At 42.3% G+C, this 18,617-nt stretch overlaps 1 protein-coding gene across 1 annotated transcript in view; it reads right to left on the reverse strand.

Annotated features, from left to right (window-relative positions):
* The window catches only part of pappa2 (pappalysin 2), a 52,588-nt gene that overhangs the window by 31,632 nt on the left and 2,339 nt on the right, over positions 1-18,617 (reverse strand). The window contains exons 2-9 of the mRNA XM_040171057.2: positions 15,928-16,160; positions 15,080-15,307; positions 14,390-14,988; positions 8,779-8,927; positions 5,977-6,116; positions 5,315-5,468; positions 4,764-4,956; positions 3,452-3,585 (exon numbers count right to left, since the gene is read on the reverse strand). Coding sequence (XP_040026991.2) covers positions 3,452-3,585; positions 4,764-4,956; positions 5,315-5,468; positions 5,977-6,116; positions 8,779-8,927; positions 14,390-14,988; positions 15,080-15,307; positions 15,928-16,160 — 1,830 coding nt within the window. The remainder of the gene's footprint in view (positions 1-3,451; positions 3,586-4,763; positions 4,957-5,314; positions 5,469-5,976; positions 6,117-8,778; positions 8,928-14,389; positions 14,989-15,079; positions 15,308-15,927; positions 16,161-18,617) is intronic.

Consider the following 18,617-nt stretch of genomic DNA (forward strand, 5'->3'; position numbering starts at 1 on the left):
CCTATTCAATCAGAGAGACGCAATAGGTTTCAGCTATTTAAGTATATACCATCACAACTGATTGATCTGTTTGAATGTTTTAATAAAAAGAAAAAAAGGTTCTCCATTTCCTGCTTTTTAAATGTGAATATTTTCTGGTTACAAATAACTGAATATCTTTGAGCTGTGAACAAAACGAGACATTTAGTAGGGATGTCATCTTAGGCTGAGGGGAAAAATCATTTTAACTGTTTTCAGAAATTTATTGGCCTCGACAGATATTTACTAATCGAGAAATACTCAACCGAAGTAAATGTTAGTTGCAGCTACTTTCTGCTGTCTTTCACTCATCAACTATTGCATTATTCCCTTCACCTCAATTGCATTTGTATACCCCCAAAATCAGAACAGAAGTTGACTTGTGGCACAGTGAAGGTACAGACTGTGCTCTTTTCAATAACATTTACTGAGACCCAACAACAGTGGCATGTACACACAGGCAAAAGCCTGGAGCAGAACCGCTCTCGGTTGGCAGCCCTCTGCCTCGACCGGTTGGTTCGGGCAAAGGCTTTTCTTCCCAATCAGCTTCTCTCTGCCCACGAGGGGATCCAATATCAGGACACACTCTTTGGTCAAAGTGAGGTTGTTTTGGTCTTTTCCGTTAATCAGTGTTCCTCCAGCTGGTTTAAAGTAGTGGTGATGTTGTGTACTTTGTGTACTGTGCATCTCACCAAATGTATATTGGAATATGATCCAGCTGTGGTGTGGTTTCCTTATCCTTATTCTTCCATTCAAATCTGATCAAACGCACCATCACAGGCCCGATGAAGCGGATTAGTCTTATTAATTTTTATTTTATTTATTCGTCTCTGTCTATTTCTGTCTGAGTTCTATTTCGTTGCGACTGGTTTAACTGGTTTAAAGGTCTCAGTATTACTTTTAACAGTTACCAGCAAACCATTTCGCATTATTAACAAGTGAGCGTCGAATTTTCCAGCTGAAATGTTCCTTTACTTGAAACATTGCAAAAATTCAAATACCCAGTATTAACGCCATTACAGCGGGCTAAATGAGTTGTTAATTGTTACAGTGTCAGTGATTAGAACAATGGAATCACATAACAGTGGTTTTATTATCAGCTCTGTCCCAGAAAGCCGAATAAAAATCCAGAGTGTAATGAGGTGTTACACATTTCACACCGTCTGAAGCACATTGGAGCGCTGTATGATTGGCTGCTAAATGATGTTGAGATTGCCCTGAATTGGCATAAGAAATGAACCGGAACCGTAAACTGCCTCCATTAACATTTTCCAGCGACTACCGTGCTAGACGCATTAATAAATTAAGCTATTTCTGCCACACGTCTCATAGGCTCCACTGCAACATGGGGGACTGAAGTCTGGTTAGAAGCACATCCTGCACATTGCTGGTGTTGACAGCATCCTTGTGAATTCAAAAGTACCAAATGCCTTTTCCTTTTTTAGTAAAAAAGCCTCTGTTTAGGTTTTGGAATGAAGCTTAAAAATGTCAGTGTATTGTATTTTAAAACCCTCACTTTGAATCCAGGGATTGATCAGATGAAATGAGTTGTCTTTTTTTTAATCTAACGTCAAGTCTAGGGGTCTTCGCCTAGAAAGTGGAGATGAGTAGAGGTAATTTCCTGCTCTGTTGTGCCTTTTAACAGGTGGTTTGAAACTTTCATCTGGCTTTAATATCATAAGAAAATTGACACATTTTTAATTTTGTAATTTAGATGACAATAAAAATAAGAACATTAAATTATGAATATTAAATTTAAGATTAAATTTGACCTCTGTTGCCTGCCCAGTTCTATGTCTCGCACTGGCGCAGTTTTATGTCTCAAATTGGCCGGAAGCTGTGGGGCAATATTTATTATTAAGCCAATCCATTGCTTTCCATCTTGCATTAGTGCAGAGTCCAGACTTGACTGAGATACTAGAAAGTCATTGCCTTCTCTTTAAATAATGATGAGGATCATCACGTCCATATCTTTTCTGGACTGGGCAGCATTCAGATGCTGATTTCTAATTTTCTTGTCTAATTTGAAGTTTATGAATGAAGCGTTGTGCCGTTAACTTTCCAAATGTCAATGGAAATCCCCATCAGAGGACATACGATGTTGCTCTGCGAGACTGATTGATATAAAAACCTTTTGTTAACATGTTTTTCACAACAATTTAAGATGTACATTGAAAGTATACAGACATAGGGAGTATTTGCATCCCCAAACCATTCATATCCATGGTCAGTGTTTCCCCTACCATTATATAGGAGGGGGAGCACGCAGGTGATTTTTGATGGAAAATATGGGTGTCATCACTGATGGTCATATATATTTATCAAAACATTACCAGCATCACAGTGTCAACTACCTTTGTTCATGTGCATTGCCATCCATGATATACACATTGAATCAGTCCTGTACCCCCCCCCACCGGACCTCTTTGGGGGTGGGAGCGAGTGAAAAGGGAGCCGGGGAAGCCAGCAGACTGGCTGTCTCCTCAGCTGTGCATACCACTGTTTAGAGTAAGTCGGTAATTGACTCTTTATCATCATTATGGTCCCCCAGCGGCGGAGAGGGAGCCCTAATCCCCCCCGTTCCTCCTCGCCGCTTGTTTTCAAAGCGTAAATTCCAGCCGAGGATTTCCACATACTTGGGTAGAGTTTCGGCGGAGGAGAAGGAGAGTGTTATTGTGCTCGTAAGGTCTTTCTTTCCGTCTGTCTTTTTCTCTCCGTTTGCTTTTGTGTTTGCTTCCTTGTGTTCCTTTATTTATTTATATTTCCGTGTTGTTTCTCCCCCCTCCCCCCTAACCCTACATCTACTGCCAAAGGAACCGGAGCAACCGCAGAAATTAGGATTGGAATAACAAGGACCATGTGCTTACATGACGCGTAATGTTTCAAAGTACACAGTACAAGATTCACTTTTTTTGAGGGGGATGTTTATGACTGGGGTTCACTGTTTGAACAGCACCCAAACATTACAAGGAGACGGCCCCCCTTCTAATCCTTGTTCTCGCTTAGGCTAAAACAAGACGCAGACAGAGGTCTGTAGCTGGGGGCGATTATCATTGACTGATTTTCTGCTTTTTCTTTGTCCAGGAGCCATTAGGCTTGCACGCACCTTTACAGGGAAGAAACTTTTGTGTGTGTGTGTGTGTGTGTGTGTGTGTGTGTGTGTGTGTGTTTGGAGAGGTGGGGGTTGATCTGCAGGGTGGAAAAGAGTGACGGCCGCCAAAGTCACTGTTAGTAATTATTGATAAGGAGCTAGTGTATCATCTGGAGAATTCAGTCAGCTTTTAGTATGAAGGCTGAGTAATCAACACATTGGCTTTCTTGTCTCTTCTATCACAACAGTATGTTTGTTTGATTGAGTCATCAATCAGAAAGAAAGGCTGTTACAACAAGTTAGATGCCAGGTCATTGCTGTTGTCAAACACTTTTGACTGACCAACTGCCTCCTCTGGTGTCCAGTAGCCTGACGTGTCACAGATGCGAGGGGAGGTGGCCTCGGAGGCGTACTGGTGGAAAACGCCGTCCGTCTCACAGTCTCCACAGTTGAAACCAGGCACGAGAGAGGAAGAGCTGGGACATTTAAAAAAAACAGTTGCTGGTTAGGAAAATGCTCGTCTTAAGAACAGACCTAGAATGATGTTGGACCAACTGGTTGGTTTCTTTTTACTAGATGGCCAAAGCCAAAAAGCTGAAGTAGCACAGAAACACGGGTGAAATACGTGGAGATGACCTGAGTACCTGAGCAACTTACAGCGGGCTGACAAGACTTACAGTACAGTACTCAAAAGCTGCACATCGGGGATAAGAAATGCAGCCGTCTTTTGCCAAGACTCGAGAATCCCATAAAGAGTTGCACAATTCAATTCAATCTATTTTGTAGAGCCCAAAATTACAAATTTGCCTCAAAGCCTGCACAAGGCCAAGTTCTTTATTGCACATATAATCAACACATAAAGTGAGGAAGTATGACGTGTTTGGTTCAGGTGGTCGTTGTGTAAACACAAAACATGAACCAATTAAAAAGATACTGGGAGGTATAGGCAGACATTACCTACTCTGATTGTTCTAGTTAGCAGTGTGTTTTCAATCTGCAGGCACTACATGTTAATAAGCCATTAAACTGGTTGCCGGGTGTCCGTCATGCTTGTTTACCTTCCTCGAGATGATATAAGAGGTACTATTCTGTAATCCATCTGGTTCACATAACAGACGTTCAACTTGTTAGCGATGGAGCCACCGTCTGCCCCTTTGTCTCAGCAGGACATTGAGCATTGCATTAAAGAGCATTGCATTAAAGAGCCAACATATTTGTCACTCATGGCATGTGCAATCCTTTGTTAATTATGCACTGCGTGAATCCAATAGTAACATATGTAACTATAAAGCAAGGAATCTCTGTGTGTCCTTTGCATGTCCCGAGAACTGAACGTAACTGTCTCCATCACACCTGGCCGGTGTATCGATGGGGAACAAAGAAGGTGCAGAGTCAAAGCTGGAAACCACTTTCAATTTAAAATGAAACATTGAATAAACAAGCAAACAGCAGTGTTTTCAGCAGCAGAGTGGGCCCTCTGGTTCCCAAGCCAAGACCCCAGAGACAGTGCTACAACAAAAGTGTCTCGATTACTAAAGCATTCTTGGACCAGGTATCCAAAAAGCTCTGTTAGGCTCAAATTAACTCTATAATGCAGATAACAGAGATAACTACATTTGGAGAGGTAAAATCTGAATAACCCATGCAATCGTACCTCTGATAAAATGCTCCCCTCATAGGTGGCAGCCAATAGATAGAGACAGAGTCTGGACTCTGGTCCGTCACTATCGGGGCCAGAGGGATGGGGGCAAGTTGCTCCTCCGACAGCCAGTTCTGGTAGACCAAGTCAAGATAACAGTGCATCCGGGCCACTTGGTTGGGTGTGAAATGGTTTGTGCAGTTATCATCTGACGGGGTGCAATGCAAAGGAAAAGTCATGGTAACCATCATGGATCCCCTAAAAATAGCTTAAATTAGCCAGCTGAGTCCTTACAGAACAATAATAAAATCCAATACAAAGGGAGTGTATGAAGTATATGAAGTATGTAGCACTTTTTCAAAAATGTCGCCAGGAAATAAAATGGCATTGAGACCAAGTCGCAACGAAGAACCATGTGCTCTGTATGCCTGATTTGTGTCTTACAAAGAATAACAGTAGTAAGATGTAACATAGTGTCTACTTTATGTCTTTGAGGTACAGTATACATTATACTGGCTCTGTGGGTCAATGATAATTTTAACACCTGCTGTCTATATCGACTGTACCTGTGTAACTCATGTAGTTGGTATAAGGTGTGTCGTTGTACGTGGTGAGTCCACAGGTATCACGGACGGCCCCGGGGTCTTGGCAGGCTTTGGATTTGGTTGTTGGTGCAGTGTCAGCGCACAGGTCTCCTGTCTCCATTGATGGGGTGGTCTCCTGCAAGTGCATATGACACATCTACTAGCAGCTGATCACAGAAGAGTGAAACACTCAATCCAGGACCCGTATTACTGCTTCTTTGGCAACAATCTTTAGTGGGTCAACTAATTATGACTGGAGCATGATGACCACAGGAGATCGCCGTTCGTGTCCCAAAGTCGTTAAATCAACGTTAACTTGCTTATCACCGTCTCATATTTTTTTGCAGTCACTGAGAGGGTGGAGCTAAGTTCGACCAAAAGCAGTATGAGTTTTTTAGGTGACCAAAATGTGACAAGCAACTTTGACAACTTTGAAAACGCTATGGTATCAACCTGTCAATCACAAGGTAGCCACGCCCCAAAATCATAAAGAATGCAGGTTCAGGTCACTTGCCCACTTTTCCAAACGAAAGGTTGCCACCTCGTCCAAACAAATTACTTCATAGAGTCATATGGGTATGAATACCTTTGTATACGTTCATACGTTTATATTTATCAAGAGGAGACGGTTTAAACAGTCCTACCTGACATGGGTCGTCACAAGAGTCACGCTCGCTCACCCCCTTGAAGACATGGTACAGTCCAAGTATGTGGCCCATCTCGTGGATCATGGTGTTGTGGTGGCCCTTGGTGCCAAAGTAGGACGGGTTAAGAACCATCCCACCTGGGGACAAAAGAAAAAATCCACATTATGGGTCACAACATCATTACTACTGAAACAGGTACAAATCTAAAAGAGCTCTCTCTTTCAAAACTGGGACACCTTCTTCCATCACTCAAACATGTTTTTGAAAAGTAGCCTCAAACCAGCTTAATGCTCTAAGGCAAGACCCACTCAAAAGAACAAATGTGGTATTGCTGTGAAAGTCCAGATTCTAACCACCAGCTGTGTGGCAATCCAACTCCAGTTTAACTCTCTGCCACATCATTTCCAACAGAACAACAAACCTAAAAACCTAAAAACAGTAAGCATCATCATTTTCAAAACAATTAGAGAATCAGTAAAACCTAAGTACTTGAAACCAAAAACAGGAAACTGGATACGGGTACGTGGCTACGGGTGCCTGCTATGAATATAGTGTAATGCTCTGCAGAAACCTTGTATTCAGCATTTGGTCTAGCTCACATCTAAGGCCATTGTGTAACTTGTAAAGAAGAAGTACACTGGCCTCAGGAACCAATGCACTGAAATAAACCACTCCACACCACAACCACTGTGGTCGAGTTAAGAAAAAAAAAGGAATAAAGCACCAAATCACAGAAAAATAAAATGTTCATCACATAACACAAATACTAATACTAATGACCCTGCCCTGAAATACATGGTCAAACCTAGTATACTCCTATATATTTATTATATATTTCTTGTTGGTTGGATCCAGTTTGCTCCCGCTACAGAGGTTGTCTTTGGCTCGTTCATCTGTCCAGTGGATGTCTCAAAATATGTCCCAAATTCAATTTTGTACAAAGTTAATCCATGCACTACGGACAACAAGCGATTCCTTTCTTTAGTTTTGCATCTATTTATTTATTTTTTATATATAGTTTCTTGACCAACCAACATAATGTGTTTTTTAATGCATATATAACATTCTACATTTTCTTTAATGAGAAATAGAAGAAAAATCATCATCTCCCTGAGAAATGAGTTTTGGAAAACCTGCTCTGGTTTTGCGGCCATTCTACGAGAACAGCTTTTGAGCGGAGCTACGGATTGTGCTGAGAATTGCAAAATCAAGAACAGACATGACAGTTCTTTTTTTGTAATTAGAAACAGCGTCTTTGTGGCAAAGACATTGAACTATGAAGACATGAAATGCTAAGATACTAAAGAACTGGCCCTCCGGAGATGTCTTGTCATCGCCTCACTTGTTTTTAAACAGGGACAGATGCTGAGGGACTGAAGCTAATGTGGGAGACATTGATTAGAGAACAGAGTTCGACAGTTTAATTCATAAGCATAACATGTACTCCGACATAATGAACGGTAGCATCAAGCTCATACTGCCACAGAATTACAACATATTAGATCATGTGATGATCACAGTTACGTCACAGTTATCATTATTATAACTGTATTAAAACTTGTTCTAGAAAGAAAACAGCTAAACACAATAATTTCCCCTGTGTTTTTTACCCTGTGTTCATAGGGTGCTATTGTCCAGGTCCTCCTTGAGCAAAAACATCTATTAATTCAACAAAATAAATATGGTTCAGCAAAGAAAGAAAGAAATAAAAACGTTGTGAATCAGTTTTTCTAAATGAAGGTGCTGCAAATATGTTTTTAATTTGTGTAACAGTACTGTTGTTTTACAACAGTTTATCACATAATTTTACATATATTTCTTCAGAAGACAGCTGTAAATAATTTGTTCCAGCTTATTTTATATGTGCAGTGGGGACATAAAACTCCACCTGTATTTTGGCAATAAAGCTAAATCCAACAATTACTTTCATTGAATCAACGTTTGCCCAATTATCAATTTAGCCTATTCAAATATAGATAACAACTTCCCTTATGAAAGCTCAAAGTGACATTAAAATCTAAATAGCAGATAATTTAATTTGGACGTCAACAATGAATATACGATTCCTATTAAAATGAACTAAGGAAAAGCAGAAAATCCTCTCAAAATGTACTTAAATGATAAATAACCAATCATCATCATCAAAATCATTCAGTTTATCATTTTTGTTAGTATTTTGTGTAGGATATATAAAACCAGAGATAGATTTCATTGTTAGATACGTTATTAATAAGTTAACTGGTACAGAACAAGGCACTTTTACAAGGTGCTAGAGATGCTTTAGTATTTCACATATTGTTTTTGTTAAAGTGCTATGTGGATTTTCTTTAGATGATGAATGCTTCCACTTGGGGTACATTAACATTACATGGCTCCTACTTTTGATTCCACTCACTATTTGGTACAAAAATAATAATAATAGGGCATGGGTGGCGATGATTACAAACTTTTAACGAGCCCATAAGCCGTCTGTTTGTTTGGTTGTTGTTGGGTTGATAAGCCGTTTCCAGTGGAAAAGGCTCTAATGATTGGAACAGGAAAGGGGCAACGTGCCGGGAAAATCCCTGCCAGCTCCGACTCCTTTCCCCAGTCTCGTTAAGATACCGCCGAAACAGGATGGAGGGCAAGGGATGAGATGGATTTGAAAAAAGTAAAAGAGTAATTAACTTTGAATAATGAAGATATGGTGTAAAGAAAGAGAGGCGATGGCATAAATAGAATCCAATTGACACTAAAGACAGAGGCAAGAGAAAGAGGGGGCGACACTTATCCACGGTAGTTTGATGTCATTGAACCTACCTTGGTGGGTGAGAGCCTCCTTCGCCCATGGCCACGTTGCAGCTCCCGCCAGCTCCTCTCGCACTGAGTTGCTGGCAAAGAAAACGTTGAGCATGTCGCTGCCGCTCAGGTGCAGCTCCTCCTTCAGCTCTTTCACACTCATATAGGCCCTGAAGAAAACAGAATGGCATACTTTTTAATATTGGTTAAGTTCTAAAATTGAGTGGAAAAAAAGAAAACCATAATCCTCCTTAATACTCCGTTGAGGTAAACAGGAACTTCTTTCTTTAGCAAAACACTGATGGTGGGTGTATTTCAAAATCTAAATGGACTGTACTTGTATCGCACTCTAGTCTACCAACCACTCAAAGTACTTCACTACTGAGTGTCATCATTCACCCATTCATCCACCATTTACAGGAGCTACCCTACACAGTGCCACCTTCCCATCAGGAACCAACACTCACACCATTCACACACTGTAGTCACAGCGACAGGAGCAGTTTGGGCTCAAGTGTCCCAAGGACACATCCACATGGACACCAGTGGAGCCGGATATCCATCCGCCGATCCTCTGATTGATGGATGACCCTGCTTGATTAGCATCTCATGCTTTGTTAACCCCGTCACTAGATGGTTTCAGGTGCATGGTTATGTTGTTTAGTTTAAAACGCAGGTTTAAATGAAATGAAGTACAATAAGGAACACGCTGCGGTGGATTTGGAGAAGCTGGCTAACTAGCTAGTCGACAACCCTAACCCAGCTGGTAAATGCTCATGCTTTGAGCTTTTATGCTAAGCATTACTATAAAAAGTGTATTTTCCAACATGTTGACATGTTTGACAACAGAGAAATATAGTTTCTGCTCAAAACAATGCATCTTAGTGTTATGAGAGTGAACTTAAGAGCGCTGCGTCCTCGTTTGCAGGCGACAGTTTGCTTCAACCTGTCGACTTACAAAGTACAAAGCTTTCTGTGGTGCTCTATGAAGAAGCTGGAATCTGGTTCGCATTGTATTCATGGGTGTGAGTGTATCTGTGTAATATGCACTTCATTGCATCGTCATCAATGGGTCAAATCAGTTCATTCTTAATAAAAAAAATTGCTAAATGTATGAATCATGCAGCATTTTGTTTGTGATGTCTTGTTTTTTTTCCAAGTCGCACAGGCAAAGCTCTGGATTTAAGGGTTATAACGTAATGGATTATTGTTTCATGCTGTAGGGACGTTTGATGAAGTTCAGCTGTGAGGCTAGCTTCGTCAACATTACGAAGCCATACTTTAATCTTTACCCCAGTTACTTTAAGTATATTTTTCTGATTTGTTTTATTGTGTTCGTTTATAAAAAAATGAGTCCTCTCATTTGATCAAGCTCAGCCGAAGGGCCAAATTTATAAATATTACTTAACAATGCTCCAATCTTTGAAGATTAGGATGCGTGTTTTTATATTTTCCCTCACATATATAATTTATATAATTACTCATTTAAAAAACACATCAGCTTTGGCTCAGCGCTGCCAGCGTTGTTCCAACAGCCTAAGGACGGACAGGTGAACTTGTGACCGTAAAATTTAAGCTTTCTGCTTGGAAAAATCTAGATTCATTTAAAAGGAGTAATATCTATTCTCTCATACGGTACTTTCAAAAGTGAATCATTTCACTTGTAAATTGATCCTACGTGTTCTGTTCGCTGAGATTCACCAATTCGTTAAACCAAAACAACGGCTCTGGCTCGGAGCCATTAAACGGGTTGACAATCTCTGGACTGATCAGATATTAGTATCATCGCACTTATGTTTTTATTATTGGATAAAACATGACCATAACTAAACTAATGTGTATGTAAAGTGTCAAGACAATGTTGAAACAGCATTTATTCTTCAACGGAGTTGCATGGAGCTTGTAGTTCTCAAGTGCGCCCTCTTGGACATGTGTCTCAGCTTAAATAAACATGATGTCCAGTGTCACCTAATCACTCCCCCTTCACCCTGGCTTCTCTCTCTGTCCATCTTTCCCTTCCAGACACTTCCTTTTCCTTATTGTACTGCCAGAATCTTCAATGTGGCCTGGCCATCGCTTTCAACCACAACTGTGTGTCATGACAGCAGCTGGCTTGAGAAAAATAAATAGAACGGGCTCCGTACTGGCAAGCAGCAACCTGCAATCGGAATTACCTGGCTGAGAGCACAGAGAGAAGGGGGAGGTGAGTGGAGGAAAATCAAAAAACCCAGACAACCAAATTTAAAGAATGTTTTAGTGTTCCGCGAAAGCCAACAAAACGGCATCTTTACAGTGATTGTCTCTCATTTGGGATCCCGGGGGGACAAACGTGTGCATGCAAGGGGACCTGTCTAAGTACTCAGGTGTCGCAGTTAACATTGGTGCACGTGGTTGGAGGTTAGGTGTAGGCAACAAAACCACCCAGCTGGCGATACACAAAATCAGTTGACAAATATATTACATTTCATTTAGCTGACGCTTTTATTCAAAGTGACTTTGCATGGACACCCATGGCTTTTTTTTACATTTTTGCGTTGGGAGCAATTAGGGGTTAGGTGTCGACATGGGACATGGAGCAGCCGGGGCTCCAACCTTACGGTTCCTGGCGCACCCTCTCTATCCCTGCGCCACGTCAATGTCATCAGTAAAAATCCCTCAATCACTCTTTTGGTTTCACACAGGATTCAAAATCTGGTCCTGTGAGTCGAAGTTCTCCCACTCCCGGCCTTAGAGGACTGTCACTCTCGATTTACTCTCACCCACACAGGCACTCAAAGGCGTGTTGCACACATCAGCTTCTCGACAACACGAGGCACCGCCAGTGTCGGAGAGTGAGACCCGGCTGCCGTAGAAGCACACACTGGGAATTTTTCTTTCAAAATCCAAAAGAAAAGCAGAAGCCTTATTTATTGATGTCTGTCATGCAAACATTTTCACAAAAAAAACATCCATTCCAGAGCCAGCATCAAAATGATCTTTCCATTTCCCGGTCATGCAACTAAAACAGACTCCAGTTATTACGGGATGGTGTGGTGGACACGTTTTCATTATTTCTTGTTGGAACATCCCTTTGCGATAGACATCCAATTTAAGCGGGAATAAATCTGAGCATATCACGCGATCGAGGGCCAAGGGACCAGACCAAAACAACAGAGCAAAGTGCTGTCTGCTGTCCAGCTCTTTTCATTAGAGTCCATCTCCTCTCCCCGGGGTAGAGAGCTCAAGCTGAGCCCAGGGAACATATGACCCTAACAACTACCGGACCTTTTCTCCTGCAGTTAGCCTCGCCGTGTCCATCCCACCGAGCTCAGGACAAGACAAAATTAATTACCGTATACTCGTGACACAATTTCTAAAATTCTGCATATGGCCAAGCAATGAGACCACACACATGCAAGTGAACTCTTTTTTAACTTTTACCCATCTTCAACTTTGTCTTCCAGGGAATTGTTATTGTTCCGATCAAAAAGACGCTTCGGAAACCCGTTGGCCGCTGCTACCACAGAGATTTTTCTTCAGGGGAAAATAAACTCAGCATTGCATATTTTCCTCCGGGTTCCATGTCTCTGCAGCACAGACGGTACAAGCAAAGAAATGAAGCCTCACGACTCCTGCAGGTAAAGCTCTGCCGTCGTTTGGTGTCAATCGGCTACATTGTGTCGGAAATGCAAAGAAGGTCCCACTTATATCAAAACACACGTCTTGGCCATAGGTCATATAACTCAAACTCATCATTTGATTGAGTGAAGTCGTCATAATAGTTTGTTGTTCAAGTTTTTAATAGTCACATTATCCAATAGTATCTAGTATTGCATACATACGTAGGCCTGTTTATTCTTTAATAAACTGCACAATGCGAAGATATGTGTACAGACTGTAAAGCCCTCTGAGGCAAATTTGTAATTTGCGATTTTGGGCTATAATAAATTAAATGAATTGAATTGAATGGAAGATGGAAACGTTGCTTTATGACAAGGTTTTGGATTTTGATTATGGTAGACGGAGGTCTTGAGGGAGGTCAAATTGAGCTAAGTACAAAAAGGGGAAAAAATCATTAATAGATCTTGGTTTTAAGCTACAGACATCAAGGGCTAAATGGTTTCAAAGAAAAAGCTCCGGTTCCCAGTGGCTCAGTGGAAAGCGTGTGGTTACAATTTGGATGGCCGTCGACTCCACGGCAAGACGTCATGTTAGTTACTCAAAGCTCTGCATGAGCCTGTCTGTCAGACCGAACGGAAGGCAGCGGGGATGCCCCTCGAGTTGTTTTCTGAAAATAAGTGTGTGCTTTGGCCGCTTGGCCCAGCATCCCAAATTTCACAGAGCTCGATGTGAAACCGCTGGGGGAAAGCGAGAGCACTAATTTGTGCATGCAGCACGTTAAGCCGGTTTATTTTGCACATCCCTGCTCAAGCACATTGAGACGTTCACCTCATGGGGAGAACTGGTCTTATTATTGGACGCTTATGCCCAGAGACCTCTGGAAAAACATGTTGTCCTCACTGGCTCCCCTGGTGCTTCCCCCTGTATCTCTCAGGCTTCTAATTCTATGGAAGCTTACATTTTTTTGTCTTAATATGAATTGATACAGAGTATCAAGAGACTGATCACTCACAAAAATGTTTGTGACCAGCAACAACCTTTCTCCTGATAATGTTCTCAATTCAACTTAACCACCCGGAACCGTTGTTCCTTTGGTTTTACATTAGCTAAAGTTATGGAGAGTGTCTTGTACGTTTTATGATTTTCCATTAGCAAAAGTTATGGACAGTAATTAATACATTTTTATTAGTTTTCTATTAGCACAAGTTGCTGAGTACCTTGAAGTTTCTTTGATTTTCCATTAGCAGACGTTATGGAGAGTATCTTGTACTTTTCCATCTTAATAATAATATTATTATTATTATTATATATACCTCCCTGTATTACCATAGTAATACAGGGAGGTATATATAATAATAATAATATATAATAATAAGAGAGAGAGCAAAACACTCGACTAGATCTCGACTCTTTGCTGTCCTTGCGCCGAAATGGTGGAACGAGCTCTCTGAAGACATCAGGACCGCAGAGAGCCTTCACATCTTCCGCCGCAAACTAAAGACACACCTCTTCAGACTCTACCTCGACTAAAGACTAACAAATTGTAGCACTTAAATTGTACTTGTAACGTCACTTATCTATAACAAATTGTAAATTGGCTTATTTGAGGAAATTGCACTTTCTTGTTTCTTGTTCTCCTGAGTTTGTACTCTGTGGTTGAATGCACTTATTGTACGTCGCTTTGGATAAAAGCGTCCGGTAAATGACATGTAATGTAATGTAAATGTAATAAGCATCAAGAAAATTTGACTTGCCGATTTTGTCAAACTCTACCTATCCAGTAAAGCGAGAAATCCCACAGCATCAATGCTTTCTGCTGGGTTTCTCTATTCAGACATAATTGTTGTGATAATCCAGACGAGACCGGACCGGTCGAATCACTTCTCGCACAAATGTGTCACAATAAAAGTCTGTGAATCATCACTTCCTTTCCTACTCAGTTTTAAATTGGAAAAATCTGTAGCAAGTTTCCGATAATGACTGAATAAAACCCGTATCTGTGTCGGGACATGACTTTAGTTTCTAACCTCACCTGTCAGGGGACTCGGGATCGAAGCAGGTCTTGAAGACGTCTGTGACCTCTGGGTCACAGCAGTCTCCATCGTCGTAGTCATAATGTATGCTGTTGCACTCCATGTCACAAACTCCGTCCTGCCTCTTCCAGTTGTAGCAGGGCCCCAGTCTTAGGCAGTCCCCGCCGTCGTGGCCTGTCCTCGGGTGGTCGCACTCTGGGTCACATTGGCGGTTCCCGATCTTCCCAATTCGACAGTTACTGAGGATGAATCGCTGTCGGAAGCTGGAGTTTCTGGCAGTGTGCACGCTCAGATCCAGGCTAACGTTGTAGGGTTGAAAGGCCTCGATTAGAGCCCGGTGCTGGAGCTCGATCTGGTCTTCAGACACAGTGGGGTTCCCACCGTCGTCATCGGAAAGGTTGACGACCCGGTAGCGAACTCGTTTGGTGGCACGGAGCTGGAAGTTGTTGTTGTAGCCAAAGATTATTTCGTTGTTGTCGCAGGGTGTCAGGCCGCAAGGTGGGGGCAGGAACGGGGAGACAACTTCTTCTTCGGGGAGAGGAGCAGTGATGATGGTGGGATGGAGACCAACTTTGTATGGAGTCCACAGCTCCTCCACCTCAAAGTTAGAAGCAAAATTGATATTTTAATTCTTTCAGCAGAACATGTCACAACTTGAACATGTCAAAAGTTCAAATGTAGTCACAGACCTTAGTGAAGTCGGCCCACATCTCCAAGAGTGGCTTGTTTTTGTTGTTCAGAAGTGGCTTGTTCAGCAGCTCCCCGTGAGAGCGGGCGTAGCCCCACAAGACCACGCCCCCTATGAGGCCCCTGAAACTGTGTCCCTCATCCGATTGGTTACTGCCGAGGAAGAGGCTTCTGCACGCCTTCATGAAGGGACTGTAGAGATTCCCAGCCTGGAAACTGCTCTCTCCCACCTTAAGGGACAGGCGGAGGAGGGAGCACTATGATATGAATACTCGCAAATGATTGGCGCTCCAAAGACACGTTCCTGAATTAAATTAAATTTTATGAAGAGAACATTTAGTCTGCTAAGGTTTTAAATCTGCTGTTGTGGCAGCGTCACTGGGAGATCTCCATATGGTTGTCAACAAAACAAAAAGCTTTACTACATAATCACTCTATTCCCCTGATTTGGTGAAAAGGTGTCCTTAAGGTGTCCTGTCCTGTGTCAGAAGACAAGAAAGAAATACATGCTTGCATGCGAATATTGTGAGGTAATGCTGATGGGATTGTTCAACCACTGGATTTTTAGGATGACCCGATGAGAAACTAGTGTTGGCCCTCACTGTGTTCTATTACATACTCCTAATTTGACTGGCTGATGAAGAATTGAGCAGCTTCATTCAGGCCACAAAGCTTGTTTGACAAAACAATCCCAACTCAAGATTTAAAAACTAGTTTTTCCAAAAGCTTTCTGCCACAACATTCAGTCTCCAACATTCAGATGGAGTTTGCCTGGTTGTCATGGCAAAGTATCTGATGGATGACCCATCTCAACCAAATCGTGAAGCAAAGCTCAACCCAAACCACACACCTGAGCACTGTCGACGTACAGGCGCATGTTGTGGCCGTTGTAGGTGGCCATCAGGTGAGTCCAGGCGTTGGCTCGGTACCGCTGGTGGCTGTAGACGGTGGTGGCCTTCACGGCTCGGTCAGTGCGGAGCGTGAAGTAGAAGCGTGCGTCTTTGGCACTAGCGGGCTCCACGGTGCGGATGCCTACCGACCAGCCCTTCTCACTCAGTGAATGGGAACAGTTATCAAATACACCTATGCCGAAGAGTTGATGGGGGGGGGGAAAGACAAGTATTACATTTGGATTGATCCATTTCTTTTTGAAAAACCTGCGGACGTTTTCTTGCACAGTCAAATGACAGTAACATTTACAAGTGATCCATTTGCCCGCGAGAAAACATGGGGCGACCCAGAAAGAGAGGCACAAGGAAGCACACAGGCGGAGGGGAGAGAACCGAGAGGGGAAATAGGAGGTATTTCACTCAGCCGTGATGTTTCCATCTGCCTTTTGCAACAGACATACATCTGCTCCCCAGATGTGTAACACTGGGACAGCAAGGGGTCAGGGAACCCCTTCACCCTCCTAGACGCTGGATGGGCTTGCACATGTGTGCATGTTTACGTGAGCGTATGAAGTGAGCGACTGCAGTGAAGTAGTCCCTGAGGAAGTGAGCCGGTTTCCATGGTTAAGTAGTTACTTTGCTCAAAGAAAGCAGCGGTTGGGCGGCTGAGGCTTTGCCAAGTGAATTGGATTACGCTGCTTTACCAAATGTAAATACTCAAATAATTAGTACCGATTTATGCATATCTACCGAAATACATTTAATGCTACACTTTACAATAAATTTTAAGTAAAACGTTAACAACACGAGGAGCGATGTGTTTGAATCAAACTTAATTTGAGCTAAAGATGGCCGTGGTGAAACAGTACTGCCAAGAAGTGACAACATCTAGTTTGCAAAAGGAAACAACAAGCTTTGTGGTAAATGAATGCTTTATGTTGTAAGGCTTTTGCACTACCACACAGGGAAGGGCTACTAATGTTTTGAATCTGCATTTCATTTTTGTTCTTTCTTTTCCTATTTCTTTTTCTTTTCTTTTCTTTTTTTTCTTTTTCATGACATAATAACCCCGCAATGTTGGGGGAGACGTTAGCAAACAATTGACTTTTTCACACCTTCAGCAAACACTGAGAATGTAATTCCAATTTGCCTGGATGAACATGACTATTATATATATTGTTTCTTTTCATTTGGCAAATGACAAACCATTGGGACCCAATTGACAACCGGCCTTGAACTATTGACCACGACAAGAGCAAGTTTGTGCGTACATTAACGTTTCTCCATCCATCCATCCATTGTCAAACCGCTTATCCTGCACACAGGGTCACGGGGGGGCTGGAGTCCATCCCAGCCAACTTCGGGCGATAGACAGGGTACACCCTGGATTGGTCGCCAGCCAATCACAGGGCGACACAGAGACACACAACCATTCACACTCACATTCACACATCTACGGGCAATTTAAAGTCCCCAATTGACCTGATCCCCAGAGCATGTCTTTGGACTGTGGGAGGAAGCCGGAGAACCCGGAGAGAACCCACGCAGACACGGGGAGAACATGCAGACTCCACCCAGAAAGGCCACTGGGCGGAATCGAACCTAGGACCTTCTTGCTGTGAGGCAACAGTGCTAACCACCACGCCACCGTGCCGCCCCACATTAACGTTTCTGACCATCTAAAATAATATTCTTCGCCTTGTAAGGGATGGGCAGCCATTTTGAAGAGATGTACTTTTGGTGAATCCCAACTTTGTTTTATCTTTTCAAACCGAACGCCTCGCACTGATCCCCATCGACGGGGACCCACAGGTGAGCCAACTGGGCCTGAATGAATCACACGCTGAGGCAGTTCTCACGGTTACAGCACCTCTGTCCAGATAACGTTATTTAGATTCTGGTGGAAGTGGTGGTCTTGTCCTGTTTTTTTTCATCACCAGGCCCTGAGGGCACAACAACCTTAGCATCCGTCAGCTGATTGGGCCTCGGAGAAGCCAGAGACAATTTGACTACGTTTATACGTGCTGGCATTGTAATGCTGATCCTTGGTGAACAAGTAATAAGAGGAGACAAAATAAACATAACAAGTGTGATAGCATGCTGATTGTCTCGTAATCTTTAGATAACTACATGTTTTGTCCATTTCTCCATTTTACAATCACTAATGAAAAACAGTATTTTCATTTCTCCATAAATGACTGAAAGATTTTGGTGAAAGAAATTGGTGATTTATTTTCTACCAATCCACTAAGCAATTAATCATCTACTAAAAATGTCATCACCTATCGCTGTGATTTCCCGTCATCACCGTCACCATGTCTACAGCAAAAACAAAAACAGAGCATAACAACCATGGACAAACTCTATTTCGCCTCTGCCAATAAAAGACGACTCCTGGTGCCTCCACTAGTTTTCTCTTGGAAACCATTTAACAGGAATGTCACACGACACGGGAGGTTGCCGATAAAGTTAGACAGCTAGGCTGGAAACTAATTGCCATCAGGCATCGGTCATCAGGCAATGAAAGAGACTAACAACTGAAGCTGGAGGAGGTATATATATATATATATATATATATATATATATATATGAATTAAGGTGTTCCCTCATTTATTATGCTAACTCAGAGAGGGGGGGGGGGTTATGACAT

This window comes from Gasterosteus aculeatus, chromosome 3, assembly GCF_964276395.1.
Source record: "Gasterosteus aculeatus chromosome 3, fGasAcu3.hap1.1, whole genome shotgun sequence".
Taxonomy (NCBI): domain Eukaryota; kingdom Metazoa; phylum Chordata; class Actinopteri; order Perciformes; family Gasterosteidae; genus Gasterosteus; species Gasterosteus aculeatus.